At 44.2% G+C, this 24,642-nt stretch overlaps 1 protein-coding gene across 4 annotated transcripts in view; it reads right to left on the bottom strand.

Moving 5' to 3' along the window:
• Positions 1-19,659, bottom strand: part of LOC117359008 (protein STIP1 homolog) — a 123,072-nt gene extending 103,413 nt beyond the window's left edge. For 2 of the 4 annotated variants that reach the window (XM_033941065.1, XM_033941064.1), the window contains exons 1-3: positions 18,985-19,659; positions 16,322-16,469; positions 3,411-3,515 (exon numbers count right to left, since the gene is read on the bottom strand). In XM_033941065.1, coding sequence (XP_033796956.1) covers positions 3,411-3,515; positions 16,322-16,375 — 159 coding nt within the window. In that variant the 5' untranslated portion in view covers positions 16,376-16,469; positions 18,985-19,659. The remainder of the gene's footprint in view (positions 1-3,410; positions 3,516-16,321; positions 16,470-18,984) is intronic. The other 2 variants (XM_033941066.1, XM_033941067.1) reach the window with 2 other exon arrangements.
• Positions 19,660-24,642: the final 4,983 nt, after the last annotated feature.

Below are 24,642 nucleotides of genomic sequence, written 5' to 3'. Positions count from 1 at the left end.
CCGCCCGCTCACATCATTTGTTCCCACGTGGATAAGCACAGCGGTGTCCTCTCCCCCTGCGCCATCTATGATCCTGGAGATCCTGTTGGTCACATCCTTCACTCTTGCTCCAGGCAGACAGGTGACGACTCTGTCCTCTCTTCCTCCTGCGGTGTGGCTGTCCACATGTCGTATAATGGAGTCGCCTACGATGATCCCCATCTTCTTTATTCGGGAGTTCCTTAGGGGGCGTAGGTCCACGTCCTTGGAGTAGGGCCAGTCTTCTTCCTCCAATGATACTCTTGAAATTGTTTCCTGTTCTTTGGGTGGGGCGATGTCTTCCTGTGCTCTCACTATTCCTCCTGGTGTGCGGTTGTCTCCTACCTCGTCTTCGGTTTCTTCTGTGTTTGCATGGGTGTCTTCTCTCCTCACATGGGTTTCCTGAGTACAGTTTTCCAGCCCTGGGGTCTCTACGTGGTGCTGATGAGCTTCCTCTATGAACATTTCTAGTTCCTTGACCTCGTCGTTTGGGCTGTACTCCACTAGAATCTTCTCCTGTGCTCGGATTCTGTCTTCGAGTTCCATCACTGTTCCTTCCAATAGTCTTACCTGACATTTCAAGCTATCCATCTCCATGCATCGATTGCAAATGTATGCCTGGATCCCCGAAGGGAGGTAGTCATACATATTGCAGCCGATACAGAAGACCGGAAAGCTCACCTTCTGACTTCCTTGGGATTCCATTTCTTGCTTCCCTTGTGTGTGCTTGTGTCCCTTGCCTGCTGCTTCCTTATGTTGCTTGCCTTGCTGTGTCTTTTGTGTGTGCTGTCTCCGCTCTACCTCACCTTGATTGTATGTGTGGGTTTGTTCCCTTGGCGTCTGTCTCTTCCTTACCTTCTGTGTTTGTCGCTTCCTTACCGTTCAGTCCTCCTCGGTGTTCTTGATAGTAGATACTTGTCCCTTGCAAGGCCCTTCGCAAAGGCGCTCTCGCTAAGGCGATGCAGCAAAGCAGAAGAGGCGGAGTCAGGAACTGGCAGTAGAGGAGATGGAAGCCGTGGAAGGAGATCAGAGTTCCAAGGGAAGAAATATACATGGAGAAAAGAAGAGGTCCCAAGACAAAGTCTTGAGATTTGCCAACTGATAGTGGAATGGCAGCGGAGGAGGATCCTCCAGAACAAACGCTAAAAGTGCAATGAGAAATGTAGTAAGAAAAGCATGAGATGACATAACAGAGTCTTGAAATCCAAGCGAGGAAAGCATATCAATGAGTTGGCAGTGATCTACAGTGTCAAACACCACAGATAGATCAAGGAGAATGAGGACAGTATAGTGGCCTTTGGATTTGGCCAGGAGCGGGCCATTGGAGACTCTAGCAAGGGCAGTTTCCATGGAATGGAATGGGTGAAAGCCTGATTGAAGGGGTTAAGAGTAGCTTGAGATGAAAGAAAGTCAAGACAACGGAGGTGAACAGCAGTTCAAGTAGCTTGGATACGAAGAAGAGGAGGGAGACAGGGGGATAACTGGAGGAGCATGTAAAGCCCAGTGAGGGTTTTTTGAGAAGTGGCATAACTATGGCGTGTTTGAAGGCATTCAGCTAGTGGCAGTCAGTCATTCAGCTAGCGGATCTTAGCTGAGCAGGAGCACAGGAGGATTGCTCCTGCTCGGCTCACCACTGGACCTCCAGGGAATTGAAAGGTACGCTGAAGGGGGGGGGGGAGAGAGGCAGGAGGGAGGTAAAAATCATCAAAGTTGGCTAGAACAGGAAGTGAGAGGGATCCCTCCTGTCCCAGTCCACTGCAAGACCACCAGGGAATTCAAAAGTTACACGGGGGGAGGGGAGGGAGAGAGGGAGGAGAGAAGTAAAAGTTTTTAGAGCCGGTGGGAATAGGAAGCAGGAAGAATCCCTCCTGTCCTGGACCACCAGGTCTTACGGCAGCTGCAACATGTCCAGGAGGGGGGTAGGTGAGCGCCTACCCAAATATAAGCAGAGACCCCAATTTTTGACCCAAAAATCTTGGCTTATATTCGAGTATATATGATAGCTCACACCTTTAATCCCATGCCTTTGTTTCATGTTCAACTTCCTCTCTGTGAAGTTTGCCATATTTTTCAAAATATTTAAGCCTACATCTAGTTAATATTAACCATTTCTAATAAGAACTGTAAATTATTGTATATTCTCTATCAAAATAACTGAAAGAAATAATAAATATTTACTGCTACACTCAATTCTCGTGGTGTTTTAGGCTCTTATTGTCTTTCCAAAGGTTTTGAAGATTTGCATTTCAGTTTTTCTTGTTAATTTTGATGGACAGAATACCACAGCTGAAAATCATGAGCCATTTTCTATTATGTTATGCTTTTGCTCTACAGAAACAGCCACTTTTATACAGATAAAAAAGCAACAAAAAAAGAAATCCAACCGAATCTGCAGAAAAACCACCGAAACAGGAAAACCAAACAAAAACTGCAGACAATGTACACGATGCAGGCAAGAATTTATTTTATCAAAGTTAAAATGCAGTAATAAAAAAACTTTTTACCAACCAAGAGACCCAACATGGTCCGTGTTTCTGACAACACGCCTTCGTCAGGGGTCCATGGTAAATAAGGTATACAATGTACTGCACAAAATGAAGGTAACAACAAATCTAATCTAATCTAATCTAATCCTTAGGTTTGTATACCGCATCATCTCCACGTTCATAGAGCTCGACGCGGTTTACAGTAGGAGAAATAGGAAGGAACTACAACAGAGGGTTAGAGGTAGAAGTGTGAAGAAAATTTAAAGGACTTGGGATGCCAAGATATAAGAGTTTCCTTGATTCCTAAGTTGAAGGGAGACTTACATTTTTTGAGAAAAGCCAGGTTTTCAGATGTTTGCGGAAAACTTGGAGAGAGCTCAAGTTCCGAAGAGGGGAGGTAAGGTTGTTCCAGAGCTCAGTGATTTTGAAGTGGAGGGAGGTCCCTAGCTTTCCTGTGTGGGAAATGCCTTTTAGCGAGGGAAAGGATAGTTTTAATTTGTGGGAGGATCTGGTGGTATTAGGGTTTGAGGAATTCCAAGAAAGAGGGATAAAGGGAGGGAGGATACCATATAGGATTTTGAAAGTTAAACAGGCGCATTTATAGTGGACCAAGAGCTGCTGCATTTACCATGGACCCCTGACGAAGGCGTGTTGTCCGAAACACGGACCGTGTTGGGTCTCTTGGTTGGTAAAAAGGTTTTTTATTACTGCATTTTAACTTTGATACAATAAATTCTTGCCTGCATCGTGTACATTGTCTGCAGTTTTTGTTTGGTTTTACTTTTATATAGATGACAATTTGCTGTAAAATAAAAAAATTCACAGACTAATAGTAAGATCATTTTAATTTCAAAGTTCCAGCGTATGTGTGAGTTCTGCAAGAGAACTGATAAAATGTCCATTTACCTGAACTTTGAAGTACTGATTGTGAGATTGTTCACTTCTACCGCTACAGAAACCAGCAGCTCTTCCACAGTCCATCTCATCCTTTGGTATCTTACAGTCTGGAATCTGTGAAAAGGCAACAATGAACTTATTATTGAGGCAGACAAAGCAGCAGGGGCAACAAGAACAAATAGGCCAACATGCTAAATAGTTTCCCTCAAAGTCACAAAATGGGGTATATTTATGGCCCAAAGTACTCCAAGATATATCTTAAATCCTTCCTATTAAGTCTTTTTGAGTATATCTGACACAGACAGCTACACTCTTAAATTAATTCATGTAAGTATTAATGCATATTATGAGTTAACTTTTCATGAAAATACTGCAGGAAAATGTGGACTTTCCTCTCATTCGATCTTCTGGCCATGCCTTTTGGGCTTCTGTTTCCTCAGATTTTGATATTTGTCTCTCACCAGCTCTCATTCTGTATTGACTATTGTAATGCCTTATACAAAGGGATCACACAGAAAGAAATCCAACGATTGCAGATTATTCAAAATACTTCTGTTTAAATTATCTTCCAGGCAAAGAAATTCGACCATGTTTCACCTCTACTAATTAAAGCACATCGGTTCCCCATCGAACATAGAATCACTTATAAAATTCTTCTACATACATTCAAAACTAGAACTTGTAATCAACCGGAATTCATAAACAGACTTCTTATACCCTATGCCCCCCTCAGATCACTCCGCTCTGCTACACATCTTCTCAATATCCCCTCTTTGAAAAATATTAATACCAAGCGCTTAAATATCTTTTTGGAACTCTATACCCAATTACATAAGAGAGGAAACAAATTTAAACCAGTTTAAATCTAAATTAAAAATCTTGTTTAAAGACGCCTTCAAGTAGTAACTACTCTTTTAAAAGATGCTGTTTAATAGCATCTGTCCTTCTAAGGACAATTTGATTCCCCTTCTTTTGGTCTTTCACCCACCTCTTGTTCTTTCCTTCAGTGTCTCTTTCCTATAATATTGTAATTCATCCCCTCTTTTTCTTTTGTACAATTTTGTCTGTTTGGTTAATTATTCCCCGAAATATGTTTGTTAACTTGATTGTTTTTATTGATTAATGTACACCCCCCTAGAAGCCTGATTAGGCGGTATAATAAATTTTTAAATAAACTTAAACTTGAAACTTTTCCTCCATTTTGACTTGAACTCCTTAGCTTTTGATTTGATGTTGCTGGTTAAATTATTGTTCTATTTGTTCCCCTCCCTGTACTGTCGAGCCTTTATGCTTCTTCAACAGTATACAGAAACTCTGATTTTGTAAACTGCCATGCTGTTATTGTTTTATTGTTCAAATAGCAGTATATCAAATCTTAGTAGACAGAATTTATGCTTTGTAAGTCACTTTTAGTCTTATTGAATGGGTGGACATAAATCAAATGGATGAATGGGCGGGACACTTTTTTTTTTTTACTCAATACATAGTTGAAAGCTCAGATTTACTGCCAAAAGACACAGTAAAAGAAGTTAGTGTAGCTCGGTTTGCAAAAAGGTTTGGATATGTTTTTGGAGGAAAAAGTCCATAAAAAGGTTATTAAAGTAGAGGAGGAAAACCACTGCTTATCCCTAAGAGTAGGAAGCACAGAATCTTTCTTTCTGGATACTTATAACCTGGATTGGCTAGTGTTAGAAATAGCAAATAGGCTTGTTGGATTAGAGTGATCCAATATGGTAAGTCTTGTGTTCTAAAATGGAGAGTCAGGATGCCACATCAAAAGAATCAAATGTGTCCCTAGCCAAATATTTTCTGTACTCCTGTTTGGAGGCTACCTGGCAAAGCTGTGTTGACTGTTATGGCACACTGGACACTCGGAACGTCAAAGTAAATGCTCATGTAAAGCTGAGAGGTGTGGGTGATAAGCATCGAGGCCTGACAAACCTTCCTCCCCAAAGAAACCAGAGTCCAAATCTCTCTGCCCAGCAAAGATAAGGCATGAGTTTTGGGACTCCTGGCTCTTCTGAGGGCAGACTCAACCATCACAGAGTGGAACAACAACTGGGTTTTCTCAAATCTAGGAACCTTTAGAATTTTATAAAGAGCCTGTAGATCCTATGGATCACAGTGCACAGAGAGAGAAGTCTCCCAGTTTTTCTTCTGTGCATCCTGGAGGATACTGTGAATGAGCAATGTCACAGCTTTCTTAAGAGAAGAATCACAGAAAAGGACAGTTAACAATTTTGCTCTGGTCTCCAAAAGAAATGGAATAGCATCTGCCATTTCCTGCAAAAGCTCGGTAAGGAAGGATTGGGTTCTTGCCTCAATAATCCTCTTTCCTGAGGAACAGCATATGATTCCTTATGGATAATTGTATACCCCAACTTGCAAGTTGATTGTAGAAGGCAATCAATCATTTTTATCAGCTCTGCCTCCTAGTCTATCTGGGCAGTACAATTTCTTTTCAGTCCGTACCAAAGAAAGCGATAACTCCTGAGAGGAAATGACAACAAAGAGGGGTTAAAGGAACTCCCTGATAATGTTAATTTTGCTCTGTAAAAGGAATAAAAAAAAAAAACAGTATACAAACATTGCAACTGCAAAACTAAAGGTGGCAACAAATTACCAGCACCAAACACTTGTATAGCTCTGTGAAAGCAGCATGCAGCGGAGAAGCTGAACTCTAACCCACTGCCTTATATTAATTTCTTTTCTTCTCTTTTGGTTGCCACAAGCCAAGCCACTGGAAATTCAACCCAGACTATTATTCAACACAGGCTGTATCCATCTCTGACAGGGCCAGGGCCGGGCATAAGGAATCATATGCTGTTCTACAGGAAAGAGTATTATTGAGGTTAAAAAACTGATTAACTGTTCCCTTAACTGTATCCATGACATCCTGTTTCTCCGTCTTGGCTGTTTAAATTGTAAACTCTTTCAAGCAGGGACTGTTTTCTTCTTTGTGACTCTGTACAGTGATGAGTATGTCTGATAGCACTATAGAAATAATTAATAGTTGTAGTAGTAGTAATCCATCCTTCCTTCCTGTGTAACATGCAGGACAGATGAGCCTGCAACAAGCACCAAGGATTCAAAGGCCACATCTTTGCTTGTTCTGATACATCCACTCTGTAAAACTTCATAAAGGTATGAAAAGTTGACCATGTGGCTGCCCTGTAAATTTCAAAAGGTGGCACTGCCCTGAACTCTGCCCAAGAAACAGCTACGCTTTTGGAAGGCACCTGGCAGTTTTTTACCACAATCAATGTACACTGAGATCACCATGCAAATCTATCGAGAGATAAAAGTTTTGGAGCAGGGTTGTCCAACATCAGTCCAGGGGCTGAAATCCAGTCAGGATTTCAGAATTTCCTCAAAGAATTTGCATGATATCTATTTGGGGGCTGAAATCCAGTCAGGTTTTCAGGATTTCCTCAATGAATTTGCATATCTATTTGCATGCATTGCTTCCATTGCATGCAAATAGATCTCATGTATATTTATTTGGGAAATCCTGAAAACCCAACCTGGTGAGGGCCGAGGCTGGTCTTTCCCGATTATTAGAGCTGGATAAAAACAGATGGTCTGGGAGTCTAAAATTATTTGTTACCTCAAGAAGCACCCTCTACACATCCAGCAACTTCAAAACCTTGACCCTTTCTTTTCACTCACGGGCTGAAACGCAGAGGTAACCTCACTTCCTGATTAATATGGAACGCCGAAACCACCTTTGGCAGAAAGGAAGGCATGGTACGTAAAGACACTCCTGCTTCTTTGAACCTGAGAAAAGGCTGTTCTCTCAGGGTTTCTGCAGCTGGCATTGTGCTTTTTGCAGGTTTCAGGGTCTCACTGCAAAATATATCTACAAATATCCTTTCCGCACTAAGGTTGTGCGCTCAATAGCCATGCTGTAAGATCAAAGTGTTCCGGATTGTCTAATACTATGGGCCCCTGTGACAGAATGTCATGATGCAACAACAGTCTGAGGCAGCTGTCCTGCTGCAAGTGGACCAGATCTATGTACCATGGGGCTATGAGACTACCAATCTCCAATGGGTCACTATTCTATGAATGACTCGACCTATCATCAGCCACAGTAGAACATGTGTAGCAGTTCTTCTGTTGGCCAAGATTACATGAGAGCATCACATCCAACACTTCCTGACTTGAATCTTTGACTACAAAACCGAGGGGCTTTTTTGTTGTCCAACACCATGAGATCAAATGTTGGGTGTCCCCAGCATCGCACAATGCAGTTGAACACTCTTGGGGACAACGCCTATTCCCCTGGATCCAGCATCTACCTGCTGAGGTAGTCAGCTTTGAGACTGTCCACTCCTGCTACGTGTACCACTGTTATCGCCTGCAGGTGGGACTTCTGCCCACTGAAGCAATTGGGGATTCCAGCTTCAGAGAAGAACTCTTGGTTCTCCCTTGCCTGTTGACATACACCATACTCTGTTTTGCCTTTCACAATAGTGAAAGTTGAGTGGCCGAGACCTGAGGGGACTCTAGATCCAACGCACACAAAGAAACTGTAATAACTTCAGTTAAATCTAGCATTTTGAAAAGTCTTTCACTCCAGTCCTTTTTTGACTGGACCTCTAGTTCAAGCAGCTACATATTCTGTGAAGGGGCTTCGCCCTGCAGAGTTAAACCTCAATGTGCACCTCCCTGTTGACAGCCTTTAGTTGTGTTTATATTTTTGGTAGGTTGCATACATCAATGTCATAAAATCAGAGTCAAAGACTCCGGAGACCTCTGCCAGTCGGGGTCAGGCACTTACACACAGCAGCACTTCACTAGCCTTGCATAGTCATGGTTTAGGGGCTCTTAACAGTGCTTTGAGACCCAGCTCTCATGCTTCCTACGACTCATGCCCCACAGAAGGACCAGAGGGTGCTAAGCCCACGGCGTATGATACATGGACATTCCTCAGGCACCCATCAACCACAAACTTGGCGTGATATAGGGGTAAAACCACCTGAGGAGTCCATTACAATCAATTTAAACCAAAAAAAAACTAAGGTGTTTTAGAGATAGAGGCTTTTAAAATAAAATGAGGAAATCCAAAATGGCCAAGGCGACACCATTTTGGAACTAAAAACGGCTTGTGGAAATACAACTAAGGATTTTAGAGGTGGGGGACTCTTGGGAGAACCCCAGAAAACCTTTGTTTTGTCAATTTCAGACACACACCAATTTTCCCAGAGACAGTAATAAACTGTACTCACAGAACTTCCACATGCTGTGCCTCCATCAGCTTCTCACTACAGCTGGAAATGGAGAAGGAATTTCTGTCTCAGAAACAAGGGTGGCTCCAGCGGCTTGTCTCTTCAAGCTGCCTTTTATTTAGGTTCCAAAATCTGAAACCCACGATCTCTCATGATTCTTTAGGGGGAAACACAGTCAACCTCCACCAAGCCTCTCGGCCAGTTGTGGGATCTAATCAGCCTGCACTCAAGCGCCCAACTTCACAGGGGCAAGCGCCACTCCCAGGGAACCTACTCCTGCATTTCAAGGGACAGCTCTGTCTGGGAGAAGGGTTAGATGTTGGAGTCTACAGCCAGGAGGGCAACCCTTCTGAAAGAGTACCTGCTTGGCTGGCCTGCTCTAAGCATTCAATTCCTGGCATCGCAGTCCCTTGGTGCTGACAATAACAATGTCAAATCCACACATGTCCTCGGTGTTGGGTCCAATGCTGCAGTGCCCGATGTTTTAGATATACATAAGAACATAAGAATTGCCATCTCCGGATCAAACCCTAGGTCCATCAAGTCCGGCGATCCGCACACGTGGAGGCCCCGCCAGGTGTACCCTGGCATAGTTTTAGTCCCCATATCACTCTATGCTTCTCATAAGGAGATGTGCATCTAGTTTACCCTTACCCATATCACTCTTTGCCAATCATAAGGAGATGTACATCTAGCTTACCCTTAAATCCTAGAACGGTGGATTCCGCAATTACTCTTCTGGGAGAGCATTCCAGGTGTCTACCACTTGCTGCATGAAACAGAACCTCCTGATATTTATCCTGGACCTCCCTCAGCTTCAGTCCATGCCCTCTTGTCCATGTCACATTGGACATTGTAAATAACTGTTTTTCCTGCTCTATTTTGTCGATTCCTTTCAGTATTTTGAAAGTCTCGATCAGATCCCCTCGCAGTCTCCTCTTTCCAAGGGAGAACAACTTCAGTCTCTTAAGTCGTTCCTCGTAATCCAGGTTCTCCATACCTTTCACTAGCTTTGTTGCTCGTCTCTGCACCCTCTCCAGCAGTTTTATATCCTTCTTTATGTATGGAGACCAATGTTGGACGCAGTATTGGGTCATTCCATGTCAAGTGGACCAATACTGAAAACCACTCACGCTTGACCCCCTTGTTGTCTAGGGTCTCAAATGAAACTCTGCAAAAAATTTTGGATCTATCTCAATTTGGTCAGGAGCTAGGAGTGGTTGAACAAAAGCAATCAATCCACTCCAATGCCTCGTGTGACTTAAAATGCCAACTTTGCTTAAGCATTGTAGCAGAAGGAAACTACCTAGGAGACTGAAATTTTGCAGTGTGGTACAACACCTTGGGGCAAGTTTCTGTGCCAAGTTTGAAATCTTTTGCGAACGTGCTTCCAGTTCTACAAGTCAGCAAAGTAGGCAAAAAAATTCACGAATGAAAATTTTTGGCAGTTTGGCTCCATACTGCTGTTGGTAGGTAAGTCAGCTGAGGGCACAACTTTACCAGCAGACAATATGAGCTTTTACAGTCAAGTGAAGCTGAAGATATGACCATACAAAAAATACGGCTTTATGCATTTATGCAAATTTTCACTGTTTTTCAGATACATATGGTGTTATAAGGTCATGATAAATCTTAAAGCCAGACTTGTTTATACAGCCACTGTGCTGTGATAGTTGCAAGTCAGAACATGTTCAGAAAATCTGCAAACCCTAAACATCTCAAACAATTCCCCTGAAACCATACCTCCTAACATTCTGAAAAAACACTTCTCGATATTTGGTCCCTTTCTCCAAGAAATGATTAATAAAAGTCTCTCTACAGGTTGCATGCCCAATCGATGGAAATCAGCAGTAGTATTCCCTAGGATCAAACAATCTAATATCTCAGATGAAGAAACCAGTAACTACCGACCCATTGCTAATTTACCATTTCTGGCCAAATTAACTGAAAAGCTGGTTTTTAACCAACTTTCTAACTTTGGAGAAAAAACTAACGTTCTCCACCCATAGACTTAGTAGATAAAGACAGGTTGTTCACCCTCTCCAAGGTAGGGAGAACGAGGGGGCACTCTCTAAAGTTAAAAGAGGATAGATTCCGTACAAATGTAAGGAAGTTCTTCTTCACCCAGAGTGGTGGAAAACTGGAACGCTCTTCCGGAGGCTGTCATAGAGGAAAACACCCTCCAGGGATTCAAGACAAAGTTAGACAAGTTCCTGCTAAACCAGGTGAGGCTAGACTCAGTTAGGGAACTGGTCTTTGACCTAAGGGCCGCCGCAGGAGCGGACTGTTGGGCACGATGGACTACTGATCTGGCCCAGCAGCAGCAATTCTTATGTTCATACCAGACAGGTTTTCGAGCTCACCACTCCACCGAACTTTCTCTAATCGGGCTAGTTACAAACATTCACTACTTCCAAGACCATTGTAAGTCTGTCCTCCTAATATCACTTGACCTGACATCTACTTTTGATACCATAGACCACACCCAACTGCTTAACAGATTACAATCCATAGGCATCACAGGGACCTCACTACAATGGTTCACGGAATTGTAATTATAAAGTTCAATGTAACAATACCACATCTTCAACAATAACTCAAACCTATAGCGTTCCACAAGGATCCATTCTCTCTCCCCTTCTTTTCAATATTTTTATGAGCCCTCTTCTTACCCTGGCACAGTCTATAGGCTTTATTATCTTTGCATATGCCGACGATATCCAATTACTTCACTTCCTAAATTCTACAACACTAGCAGAAATAGAAGAAATCAATAAGCTCAACTTGATCAACTCTTGGCTTCGGCAAAACATGCTTTTTTTAAACATCTCCAAATCCAAGGGCGCATTTTTCTCTGCTTCTCCAGAATGCACTCTGAACCTTCCAATCATCAATGATTCATGCACCATCCAAATTGACAACAAAATAAAACTCCTAGGAGTTATTATTGATGAAGATCTTAACTTTCATCACCAAATCAGCAACGTCACTCAGAAATGCTTTTACAAACTAAGACTCATCCATTCTATTCTTTCTTTATTAGATCCCCCCTCCATCAACATCTTAATTCATTCCATTGTCATTTGCAACATTGACTACTGCAACACCTTGTATCAAGGAATTACACAAAAGGAAATTCACCGGCTTCAACTATTACAAAACACCACAGTTAAGCTTATCTACAAAGCTAAAAAATTTGACCATGTGACTCCCCTCTTACGCAAAGCTCACTGGCTACCCATTTCTCACTGCATCACTTACAAAATACTTCTGCTAACATTTAAAACCAAGCTGTCCAATTTACCTGCATTCATCAACAAACTTATCATTCCATATACCCCATCTCAGAATCTGCATTCCACTACTCAAAACCTATTTTCTGTCCCCTGTATTCACAAACTATTCCTCAATTCTACCTGCAAAACCATTTTCTTAGTTGTTGCCCTGTTATGGAACACCCTTCTGTCAGACCTTAGACAAGAAACATCACTTGAAAAATTAAAATGTAAACTAAAAACATTCCTTTTTAAAGATGCCTTCCCAGCTTGACTCTATTTTCCCATAGCCCTAACAGCTTCTTTGCAGTCGGCAGTATGAATTGAAATGCTTCTTTTGAAGCGATTCCCTAACCTAGTGCACTAAAGCCCTTCTGTTTCTTCCCTCCCTTAAAATTTTATTTTTTCATTGTATTTAAGCTCTTACCAGTTCCCATTTTTCCCTCTTATTCCAGTAAGTCTATTTGTTTTTTCATCCCCCACACTTTTTACTTTGAAGTTTATATTTCATTTTAATATTTTGATATTTGTAAACCGTTTAGGTATGTTTTGATAAACAGTATATCAAAGATTAAATAAATTTGGAAACTTGATAGAAGGGAGCCTAATACAACACCTAGTGAGAAAACAGAACAATGGGACCGTTGCAAGATTTCTACACGGAAACCTTCATACTAGCAGAACAGCACACCCTGGTCACATATGCATTACATACGCAAGGCATAGGTAGACCCTCAACAAATATGAAACAAGGGACCACAGATCAGTAATAGAGATAAGAAGGCAAAAAACTTAAATGGAAACATATTTCAATTAATAAATTCAGAATGAAATACTTTTTTCTACCTTTGTTGTCTGAGCATTTAATTTTTCCATTTGTTATGGTCGCAGTTTCTCTCTATTCCCCCCCCCCCCATCCTCCTTTATCTTTGCAGTAGAGAATGACACGGTGGCGGTTTACCCGCGGCCACCGCATTTTAGCCGCGGGTCACCGCCGAAAACGGGGAAGAAAACTAGCAGTCGCTGCGGCGACGGGGACAAGGCCATTCACCGCCCGCGGGGCGGTGAATGGGTCTTGTCCCCGCAGTGAGGCATGAAGGATCGCGCGGTCCCCGCAGCTCACACCCGCCTGCCCAATCGATTCTAGTGTTTAGCCAGCTCTCTCCCTTCTCCTCACCTTAGTTTGTAGATTTTCTTTTTCGGCGACCCGCACGCTATCAAAGAGCCGCTGCTGCTCAGTTTCGATCTTCTGCTCTGACGCAACCGGAAACAGGAAGTTGCAGCAGAGCAGAAGATTGAACACTGAGCAGCCGCGCGTGTGCGGCTCTTTGGGAAAGCGTGCAGGTCGCTGAAAAAGAAAGCCTGCAAATTAAGGTGAGGAGAAGGGAGAGAACTGGCTAAACACTAGGATCGATTGGGCAGGCGGGTGGGGGCTGCGAGGACCGTGCGATCACCCGTGTTCCCGGCTCAGACTGTAAGGAGGGAGTGAAAGGGAAAAGGATTCTGGGCCAAGGTGATGAAAACGGAAAGAAAAACCCACAGCAAGAAAGAAAGGGAAGGACAGGCAGGTGAGCCAGATGCTAGAAGCAGGGAGGGGGGGAAGAAAGAGGGAAAAAAGCTAGATGGGGTTGAAAAGAAGAGACACACTGGTATGGAAGAGGAAGATAGGGGAAATCTGGACACAGGAAGGTAACAGAAAGAGGGGAAATTATGTGCATGGGGCATAGGGACAGAGACAAAAAGGGGACATGCCATGGGGATGGTATATGGACACAGGGAGGGGCAATGGCAGATACATAGGGGAGATATTAGAAAAGTATATAAAATCATACCCGTTTGAGGCTTTTATGTATGCAGCGGTGACGGGGCGGTGAATGGGGTTGCAGTGGCGGTGACGGGGCGGTGAATGGGGTGGCAGTGGCGGTGACGGGAATGACGGTGACGGGGCGGTGCAGAGGATGGTGAGACGGGGACGGGGCGGTGACGGGGACCAAGTTTTTCACCGTGTCATTCTCTACTTTGCAGTGTGTCCTGTCTGTTTGACAAACCTTCTCTCTCCAAGCCTACCTTCCATCTTCCCTCAGCATCCCTATCTATCTTGTCCAGCATCTACCCTGTGTTATCCTCTCTTTGTACCCCTGTGGATTGCATGTCTCCCTCCCTGAGTTATGTCTTCCCATTTCTTCCCCCAATCCAGTCTCTCTCTCCTTTCCTACTGCCCTCCCAAGTTAGTATAGAGCTAAATATCCTTGTCAACTGGTCCACATACTTCTTTTTTTTTTAGCAAAAACACGAAGGCTGAAAATCCTCAGCAGACTGGCCTTTTACAAAGCTCAAGAATTTAGTACTGCAAAATACAAGTCATCCCTCTCCACCCTTATGTCCACACTTTGTTGATTCCAAATGTTTTCTATTACAGTCACTTGTTTCCTAGAAGACGCCACCCAGACATGCTTTTTATCTCCAAGACAGACATGAAAAGCTACCTCCAACTTTTAAAGAGATAACAATTGAACCATGGTGCCCTGTAGCAAAGGTTACTGAGAAAATGGGATGGTGGAGGCAAAAACACTAACAGAATTCAAGATGATATGGAATAAGAAACAATTACAGTTACAAATAAATTATGTATGGCCGTTTGGAGGAGGATGGGCAGGGGAGGGCTTCAATGGCTGGGAGGGTGTAGATGGGCTGGAGTAAGTCTTAACAGAGATTTTGGCAGTTGGAACCCAAGCACAGTACCGGGTAAAGCTTTGGATTCTCGCCCAGAAATAGCTAAGAAAAAAAAAAAAAAATTTAAATTGAATCAGGTTGGGCAGACTGGATGGACCATTCGGGTCTTTATCTGCCGTCATCTACTATGTTACTATGTAGGGGAAGCCTAAGATCAACAAAGTTTTTTGTGCTGATTGAAAAAGAATGAAAAGGGGGAACTTACAGAAAGGGTGGTAGATGTGTGCATGAAACAGCCAACTGATGGAGATAGTGAATATGAGGACAATATCTGAATTCAAGAAAGAATGGGACAGGCACAGAAGATCTCTGAGGAAGAGGAAAGGATTGTAGAGTGGAGTAATTGGTGGGGATGAGCAAGATAGGCTGCATGGTGCTTATGTAACAGCTAAACTATATAGAAACAGAAAATGACGGCTGGGTCATTCCATGCCAAGTGGTCTAATGGTCCCTCACCATTAAGTTTCAGATTTTGTTCCTGAGATTTCAGATTTCTACCTGCAATAGTCATCGAGATAGAGTAGACCCACTTGACTGGCTGGATGTTGGCAGCATTGTATACAGTGATGTGTCATTTTTAGCTACTTGTAAAATTGAGAATAAATAGTGCTAATTTTTGGTAGTTCAGCATAACTTTTTGTGCTAGTTGTAATGATGCTAGTATGAGCATCATGGATACAAAAGCCCAGCTGAAAATTTTGTTCAAAGTGTGCCCCATAATTTGTGAGTTTGTTGCAACAGATTTTGACCAGTTTATTGGCTGCTATAGCTCCAGTGCAAGAGTAAATACAGACTTCAGATTTTTATCATAATTATCCTTGCATTGGACACTACACTTTCAAAATTTGCAATAATTCTGTATGAATAGCTGCATCATAACATTCCTTCAAATTTGGAATCTTTCACACAGGGGCTGAAATTAATCAATTTTCAAGGGCAATTACAAAAAAAAAAGTCTGCCTAAATCTTCTTAAAGCAACACTGAAACCTTTACTCTATAAGATATATGCCTTTTGGTTTTGCAATGCCACTGTCATAAATGTACAAATTCACCTCAAAGTTAGGAATGCTACATCCACTTTAGTGATGGCTCTAGTGCTCAATACTAACATTTCAAGAATTTTCTTAATTTGTGTCATCATAAAAGAGATTTTGGGATGACTGCCAAAATAATTTTTTTTACTACAAGTCATGGTAAGTCACCATGTGATGGCATTGGAGGTACAACAAAGCACTTAGCAGCTAGAGCAAGCTTTTAGCGTCCACTTGAATGTCAGATTTTCACACCTAAAGATCTTTTAGACTTTTGCAATGAAAGTATTCGTGGAGTTAAATTTACTTTCATCAGCAAAGAGCAAATTGAACAAGAACATTGCAAGAGAAGATTCTAGCATGACCACACACTAACAGGAACAAGAGAAAATCATCATTTTTTGCCAATCAATTATGAAATGACAGTTCAGGTCAGCAGGGTTTCATATGATGCAACATCATTTTTAGCCAAGATTAGTGATAATGATGAAAAAGGAATTCTAGTAGAAGACCTTTAGCCAGGGCAATATATTGCTTGTATTTATGACAAAGAATGGTAGATTGGAAACATATGTGAAACCTCCACTGAATAGCAATGCCTTAATAAGTTTTATGCATCCGCATGGCCAAGCAAGTTCCTTTTACTGGCCTTCAAGAAGTGATACTTGCTGGGTTCCAGCTCCATCAGCAACACCATCATCATCTGATCAGCAGTATAGTTTTCCTGAATGTATCAGCTGCAGATTAATGAAGTTTCACCAAAGTTCAAGTAGTTCAGATAATGCAGGCTTGGGATCCTGCGGAAAAGAAACCCACAATCAGGCTTTGGGATCCTGCGGAAAAGAAACCCACATGTGGCGGTTGTTGCATGGCAATTGGGTGTGGCCCCTATGACGATGGGGATACTGGTATGCTCATTTGGAAACCAGTAGTGGCAAAGCCACTATGGACCAATGCAACACCTTTTTCATATACATTGCTAGCCTTGTGATATGTGTATATCATGGGCCATGCATACAAAATATCCCACACTTTTAAGCAAATTTATATAAAGGGTTGCTTTGCAAAACAAAATATAAATCTTGTAGAGTAATATTTCCTCTTTCAGATGGTACTAGTTAGAAAAAGATTCCAACAGACTCTTTTTATAATTGACCCTGAAAACTGACAAATTTCAGCCCTTGTTCCAAGGGTGCAAAATTTGAAGGAATGCTCTGATGCAGCTATTCATACTGAATTGCTGCAAATTTGACAGTGTAGGTGTCCAGTGCAAGGATAATCTATGATAAAATCTGAAATCTGTATCTACTTTTGCTCTGGAGCTGATAAACTGATCCATTCAAAATCTGCAACAAGTGTTAAGGCACACTTGGAGCAAACTTTTTTAAGCGGGCATTTGCATCCATGATACTCATATTACCATCGCTGAAACTAGCATAAAATGTTGTGCTACACTTGTCAAAGATTAGTATTTTTCATCAATTACTGTCAACCTATTTTATTCACTGCTGTGCACGATGCTACCAGCACAAGTAAAACAAGGGAGTCCAGTTCAGCAACTATTGCAACTAAGGACCTGATATTCTGCGAAACCTTTTTTTAATGCTGTAGCTAGTTGTGCATATAAATTTTGAACAAAATCTAAGACCAAAAAAAGCTCTCCACCATCATATTTTAGACCAATTGGTATGAAATGACCCAGCTTCTAGTTTGCAAAATTCAAGGATACAAAAGCAAGTAAACAAAATATGAAATATAGAGATGGTATCCCTGTAAACTGGTCCAAATACTCTTTTTTTTTTTAGTAGGAACAATGTCGAAGGCTGAAATTCCTTAGCAGACTGGCCTTTAACAAAGCTTATGAATTTAGTACCGCAGAATACAAAAGTCATCCCTCTCCTCTTTGTCGATTCCAAATGTTTTTGTTAATCACTTGTTTCCACCCATGATTTTTATCTCCACCACAGACATGAAAAGCTACCTCCAACTTTTAAAGAGAATTTTTGCAGCAGTGCACCACCATAATTCGATTGCTCAGAGCGACAGGTGTGCTGTACAACATTTTTGTTAATGTATACTTTGGGCTTTGAAAAAAAGGAGGCAATGAAATGCTGTCCTTGAGTGACACCAAAGCCTAAACACTAAATTGTTGAGTCAAGCAAATTTTACTAAACAAAACTATATTCTGGTCTGGTATTTACTTTTAAAAAAAATGTGGCCTTGAACACTCCTATATAAATCTTATTTTTATGAACTAAATTTATCTCTACTACTTTCAAAATGACAGTCATTTTGATAACAGGAAGTGATGTCATATTACAGTTTTGTTCTTTGATAACCAGTTTGAACAGTAAATATGTTTTCACTTTCCACTACTACAGTATTTGAAAACAACTCAGGGTGTTAGTGTTCTGATTTCCACCTCAGTACAAGTTAGATCTCACACCTACTAATGATGTTCTCCAATATCAATGTGTAAATTGGCCTTTCAAAAATTATATCCCCCCCCCAACACATTATGTGAAACTCTCAGCAGGTTTCTCAATGTAATCTTTATTTTCACTCCATTACAAATCCCGTGCCACTATCTCTTCCACCCCAAAACATCAGATTATCACATACATGAATAGCATTCTCATTTCTTTCCCCCAACCAAAATGCAACAAAAGGATATATGATTCACTACACTAACTACATACATTTATGCTACTTCAGGGCACTAGTCTTTGACCTGAGGGCCGCCGCAGGAGCGGACTGCTGGGCACGATGGACCACTGGTCTGACCCAGCAGCGGCAATTCTTATGACTATTAGCAATCCAACCCATAAATTGCTTCAATAACAAACGTTAAGTTCATTTTGCACAAATAGGCTAACCAGCATTCTCCAAAGTCGCAAATGCATGAAGTTAGTGCAATAAAGATATCGCCTACAACTTGCTTTCACATAGTAACACAACCATAGTTTGCTTGTCATGGTTATGTTGATAAGTGAAAGCAAATATCAGCAACCATTCTGGAGTATCACACTACACTCTAGTTTATCTCCACTATGAATGACATCAACACTCAAGCGATCTATTAACATGACAATCACACTCCTTGCTAAGTATAACGTTAATTTCTCATCTCCCCGCCCCCACCCAATCATTGCGATTTCTCCTTCTCTCCATCGCCGTAATTCTGTTGGACCCCCCCCCCCCCCCCATTACTGTGATCTTCTCCAAAGTATATCATCCCTGCTCATTGTAACACACACAAAGCATATTATTTAATTATATCCCAAGGAATCTTCCCTCCGGATCTGAACCCACTTCACTTTTCTCTGTACAGCCGATCTGCTTGCGCGGCCTCTGATCCCCGATCGCCCCTCAGCCCGCTTCTGGGATGAGGAAGCAGCTCGAGAGCCCGGCTTTGCTCTGGGCAATGGCGCGCGCTCACTTGCGGCCTGCGCTCCGAGTAGGCGACGGATGCCCCCGCTAAGCTTCATCCGGCCGGCAGCATTTCCCGCTCCGCTCGGCGAACTCCCACCCTCTGGGCCGAAGCTCAGGGGCAGGGAGGAGCATGCACAGCCGAACGACCGCCCACAACGCGTACAACCTGTAAAAAGAATGAGGTGCAAGAGCAGTGCGCATGCTCCTGGGACAGAGTTAGTGCGTCACCATGGTGACGTGAGGCGGGAAAGGCCTGAAATAACGAATCGTGGAAACTACTTTGAGAGTACTGTTAATGTTATTGCAATCATAAAATTATTGGAAAGTCTGGTCCGAGCAAACTGCTGAATCGCCAGCGTTTCAAAGATGAGGGGTTTTAAAAATTAAAAACCACGCTGGGGTTCACTAGACGGTTGGTAAAAGTTTTCAGTATCCCCGCAACAAACGTTTGGTTTAATAGGACCTTTCTGGTGGGCAAATCTGTGCTCCAGCTATAGATATGAAAAAATGAATGCCGATAGTTTGGGGCATAGTAATTTATGTAAATTGGTTTGGGGCCCATTGACATCTTAATGCATTCTGTTTCATTTTTTCAATCAAGTTCCTTATATTCAATTTGATGTATTTTATCTGTTCTATGTATTACTCCTTTCCCTAAAGCAAAAAAACCAAAAACAACTGCAGATTATGTACAAGATACAGGCACTGTTTATTTCAAACTTTAATGGTATATGCAACCTTATTACCAAACCAGGGACCGGACACCAACATGCCTTCTTCAGGGGTCCATGGTAGATAGCAATGTTACTTACCGTAACAGTTGTTATCCAGGGACAGCAGGCAGCTATTCTCACTAGTGGGTGATGTCATCCGACAGAGCCCCGATACGGACGTCTCGCAAGCATGTCTTGCTTGAAGAAACTCAGAAGTTTCGAGATGCCCGCACCGCGCATGCGCCAGTGCCTTCCCGCCCGATGGTCCGGGCGTGTCTCCTCAGTTCAGGTAGCTAGCAGAGAAGCCAACCCAGGGGAGGTGGGTGGGACGTGAGAATAGCTGCCTGCTGTCCCTGGATAACAACTGTTACGGTAAGTAACATTGCTTTATCCCAAGACAAGCAGGCAGGTATTCTCACTAGTGGGTGACCTCCAAGCTAACCTCAATGGGATGGTGGGAGAGTTGGCAACTTAGGAGAATAGATTTTGTAACACTGTTTGGCCAAACTGTCCATCCCTTCTGGAGAAGGTATCCAGACAATAATGAGAGGTGAATGTATGAACCGAGGACCAAGTGGCAGCCTTACAAATCTCCTCAATGGTGTCGATCTGAGGAAGGCTACAGCGGCTGCCATTGCTCTGACCTTATGGCCTGTGACCTTACAGGGAAGGGGTAATCCAGCCTGGGCATAGCAGAAAGAGATACAAGCCGTCATCCAGTTGGAGATGGTGCGCTTCGATACAGGTCGTCCCAACTTGTTTGGATCAAAGGAGACGAAAAGTTGAGGAGCAGTTCTGTGCAGTTTGGTGCGATCCAGGTAGAAAGCCAAAGCACGTTTACAGTCCATAGTATGAAGGGCTGATTCTCCAGGATGAGAATGAGGCTTCGGAAAAAACACTGGAAGTACCATAGACTGGTTGAGATGAAATTCAGAAACCACTTTAGGTAGGAATTTCGGATGAGTGCGGAGAACCACTTGTCATGATGGAATACGGTGAAAGGAGGGTCCGCCACCAAGACCTGAAGCTCACTGACCCTTCGAGCGGATGTGAGGGCCACAAGAAAAAACACTTTCCAAGTGAGAAACTTTAGTGGAGCCCTACTCAGAGGCTCAAAAGGATGTTTCATAAGCTGAGAAAGGACAACATTCAGATCCGAAACCACTGGAGGCGGTTTGAGAGGAGGATTGACATGAAAAAGTCCTTTCATAAATCTGGAAACCACAGGATGAGAGGAAAGAGGTTTCCCTTGTAGAGGCTGATGAAAAGCCGCAATAGCACTCAGGTGAACTCGTATAGATGTCGACTTGAGACCAGACTGAGACAGGTGTAGAAGATAGTCCAATACAGAAGATAGAGAGGCTCGTTGAGGCTCCTTAGAATTGGAAACACACCAAGAAGAAAATCTAGTCCACTTCTGGGAGTAGCATTGACGAGTAGCAGGCTTCCTGGAAGCCTCCAAGACATCCCTCACCGCCCGGGAAAACTGGTGAGGGGTCACGTTGAGAGGAACCAAGCTGTCAGGTGGAGAGACTGCAGGTTGGGATGAAGCAGTGAACCTTGATGTTGAGTAAGTAGTGAAGGAAACACTGGAAGAAGCACCGGCTCCCTGCTGCTGAGTTGAAGTAGAAGGGAGAACCAAGGTTGTCTGGGCCACCGAGAAGCAATCAGAATCATGGTGGCATGGTCGGATCTCAACTTGGCCAGAGTCTTTTGAATGAGAGGAAATGGAGGAAACGCATACAGGAAGCGATTCCCCCAATCCAGTAGAAAGGCATCCGCCTCGAGGCGATGAGGAGAGTAGATCCTGGAGCAAAACTGAGGCAGTTTGAAGTTGTGGGGAGCCGCAAATAGGTCTACCTGAGGCGTCCCCCATTTCGCAAAGATCTGATGAAGGGGGTTGGAATGGAGAGTCCATTCGTGAGGCTGGAGGAGACGACTCAAGTTGTCTGCCAAAACATTGTCCTTCCCCTGAATGTAGACAGCTTTGAGGAAGGCGTTGTGGCGGATCGCCCAATCCCAGACTCTGAGAGCTTCCTGGCAGAGGGAGGCCGATCCCGTGCCCCCCTGCTTGTTGACATAATACATGGCGACCTGGTTGTCTGTGCGAATGAGGACCACCATGTCGCGAAGCAGATGTTGAAAAGCTTGAAGAGCATTGAAGATGGCTCTGAGCTCCAGAAGATTGATTTGATGGAGTCGGTCCGCACTGGTCCAGAATCCCTGAGTGCGGAGACCATCCAGATGTGCTCCCCAGGCATAGGTCGAGGAATCGGTTGTGAGAACCTTCTGGTGGGGAGGAGTGTGAAACAGCAAACCTCTTGATAGATTCGAAGAGGTCATCCACCAAAGACTGCCGAAGAGCAGGAGTGACGATGATGTGTCGAGTCAACAGATCCGACACCTGAGTCCATTGAGACGCCAGGGTCCACTGAGGAATTCTGAGATGGAGTTTGGCAAACGGCGTCACATGAACTGTAGAGGTCATATGACCCAGGAGGACCATCATGTGTCTCGCTGAGATGGACTGGCGAGAAGACACAGACTGGCAGAGATGAAGAAGAGCATCCAGGCGCTGAGGAGGAAGGAATGCTCGAAGCTGAATGGTGTCAGGACCGCCCCGATGAAGGGGAGAGACTGGGTCGGCTGTAGATGAGATTTGGGAAACTTGATCTCGAATCCCAAGCTCTGCAGGAACAGAATCGTGGACAGGGTCGCCGAGATGACCCCTGAGGCCGAGGGAGCCTTGATCAGCCAGTCGTCGAGGTAGGGAAATACCTGAAGACCCTGGTTCCGGAGTGCAGCGGCCACCACTACCAGACACTTCGTAAATACTCTGGGAGACAGGCCGAAAGGAAGCACTCGATACTGCAGATGCAGATGTCCCACCCGAAATCTGAGGAATTTGCGTGAGGCCGGATGAATGGGAATGTGAGTGTAGGCCTCCTTGAGATCCAGAGAGCATAACCAGTCGTTCTGCTCGAGGAGGGGGTAGAGAGAGGCAAGGGTCAGCATGCGAAACCTCTTTGACTAGGAATTTGTTGAGGACCCTGAGGTCCAAAATGGGTCGCAGGTCGCCCGTCTTCTTTGGAACAAGGAAGTACTGGGAGTAAAACCCCTGGTTCAGTTGGTCCGACGGGACCGGCTCTATGGCACGAAGCCGGAGCAAAGCCTTAGCTTCCTGAAGAAGAAGGGCGGACTGTGTCAAGTTGGAAGGATACTCTCTTGGAGGGTGGTCAGGAGGTACCCGATGGAAATGAATAGAGTATCCTTCCCTGACGATAGTAAGAACCCAGAGGTCGGAGGTTATGGCCTCCCAGCGAGGATAAAAATGATGGAGGCGCCCTCCGATGGGAAAAACAGGGGGAGGCAGAACGAGGTTGGTTATGCCCTCGACGAAACATTCAAAAAGGCTGAGTGGCCTTAGGGACAGCAGGCGACTGAGACTTTGGCTGACCCTTCTGAGGAGGCTGTCGCTTCGCCGGTTGCCTCGCAGGTGGAGTCTGCCTCGGTTGATAACGCCGCTGATAAATCAACGGTGGACGAGAGGGTCGAGACTGTTGAGGCTTAGGCTTCGGCCTAAGAATGGACTGGAAGGACTTCTCATGATCAGACAATTTCTTCGTGACCGTCTCGATTGATTCGTCAAAAAGATCCGCCCCAGCACACGGGACGTTTGCCAGGCGGTCCTGAAGATTCGGGTCCATGTCAATGGCCAACCAGCACATCGCCACAGAGCAGGCTGCTGCTCGGGCCGAGAGCTCGAAAGCATCATAGGCAGATTGCATCAACTGAAGACGAAGCTGGGACAGCGAAGCAACCACTTCCTCAAACTCAAACCGAGCCTGGGACTCGATGTATGGTGTGAACTTCCTAAGCACAGGCAAAAAAAATTCCAAGTAGGCGGCGAAGTGGAAATTGTAATTCAGGACTCGGGACGTCATCATCGAATTCTGATAGATGCGTCGACCAAACTTATCCATGGTTCTGCCCTCGCGTCCCGGAGGCACTGAAGCATAGATCTGGCCCGGATGAGACCGCTTGAGCGAGGATTCGACCAGGAGGGACTGGTGAGAAAGCTGAGGACCTTCGAAGCCCTTATGATGGACCGTGCGGTACCGAGCATCCAATTTTCCAGGGACCGCAGGGATAGAGTAAGGAGACTCAAAGCACCTCATGAAGGTCTGGTCGAGGAGCTTGTGCAGAGGGAGGCGCAAGGACTCGGCTGGAGGACGAGGCAAGTGCATTGTGTCGAGGTACTCCTTGGAGTATCGAGATCCAGCATCGAGAGTAATGTCCATGTCATCCGCCATCTGTCTGAGAAATGAGGAAAAAGAAAGTTGGTCCGCCGTCGCCGGCTTACGAGAAGGGCTGGAAGACGACGAAGCTTCGGGCTCCATAGAGGCCTGTGAGCAACAGGGTGAGTAGAAAACCTCGGGTTCCTCGAACTCCGGGCCCGGAGGAGGAGACCCAGCCGAAGCAGCATACCCCAACCGAGGCAATTTCTTCTGGGGCGAGATGGTCGAGTGTCGAGAGGAATGCCTCGAAGAATGTCTGGATCAATGCCCCTCACGATGCCTGGAAGGGGATCGAGCCCATCTTTGAGAAACCTGGTCAGAAGCCTCAAAGGAGCAGATTGGACTCGAGGCCGTCGATCGGAGAGGTGGAAGAGTTGGTGCCTCCCCCAACGCCACCCATGCTTGATAGGGGGTTCGGAAGAACTCGTCCTGCTTTTTGCTATGCCCAGGACTGGGAGGCCTCGAAGGTGGACGCCACACAGTGTCATGGGGCGGGGTAACAGGTTCCAATGGAGGCAAATCACTAA

Source organism: Geotrypetes seraphini, chromosome 4 (genome assembly GCF_902459505.1).
Source record: "Geotrypetes seraphini chromosome 4, aGeoSer1.1, whole genome shotgun sequence".
In the NCBI taxonomy this organism is placed as follows: Eukaryota; Metazoa; Chordata; class Amphibia; order Gymnophiona; family Dermophiidae; genus Geotrypetes; species Geotrypetes seraphini.
This window is presented reverse-complemented; position numbering and strand designations above follow the sequence as displayed.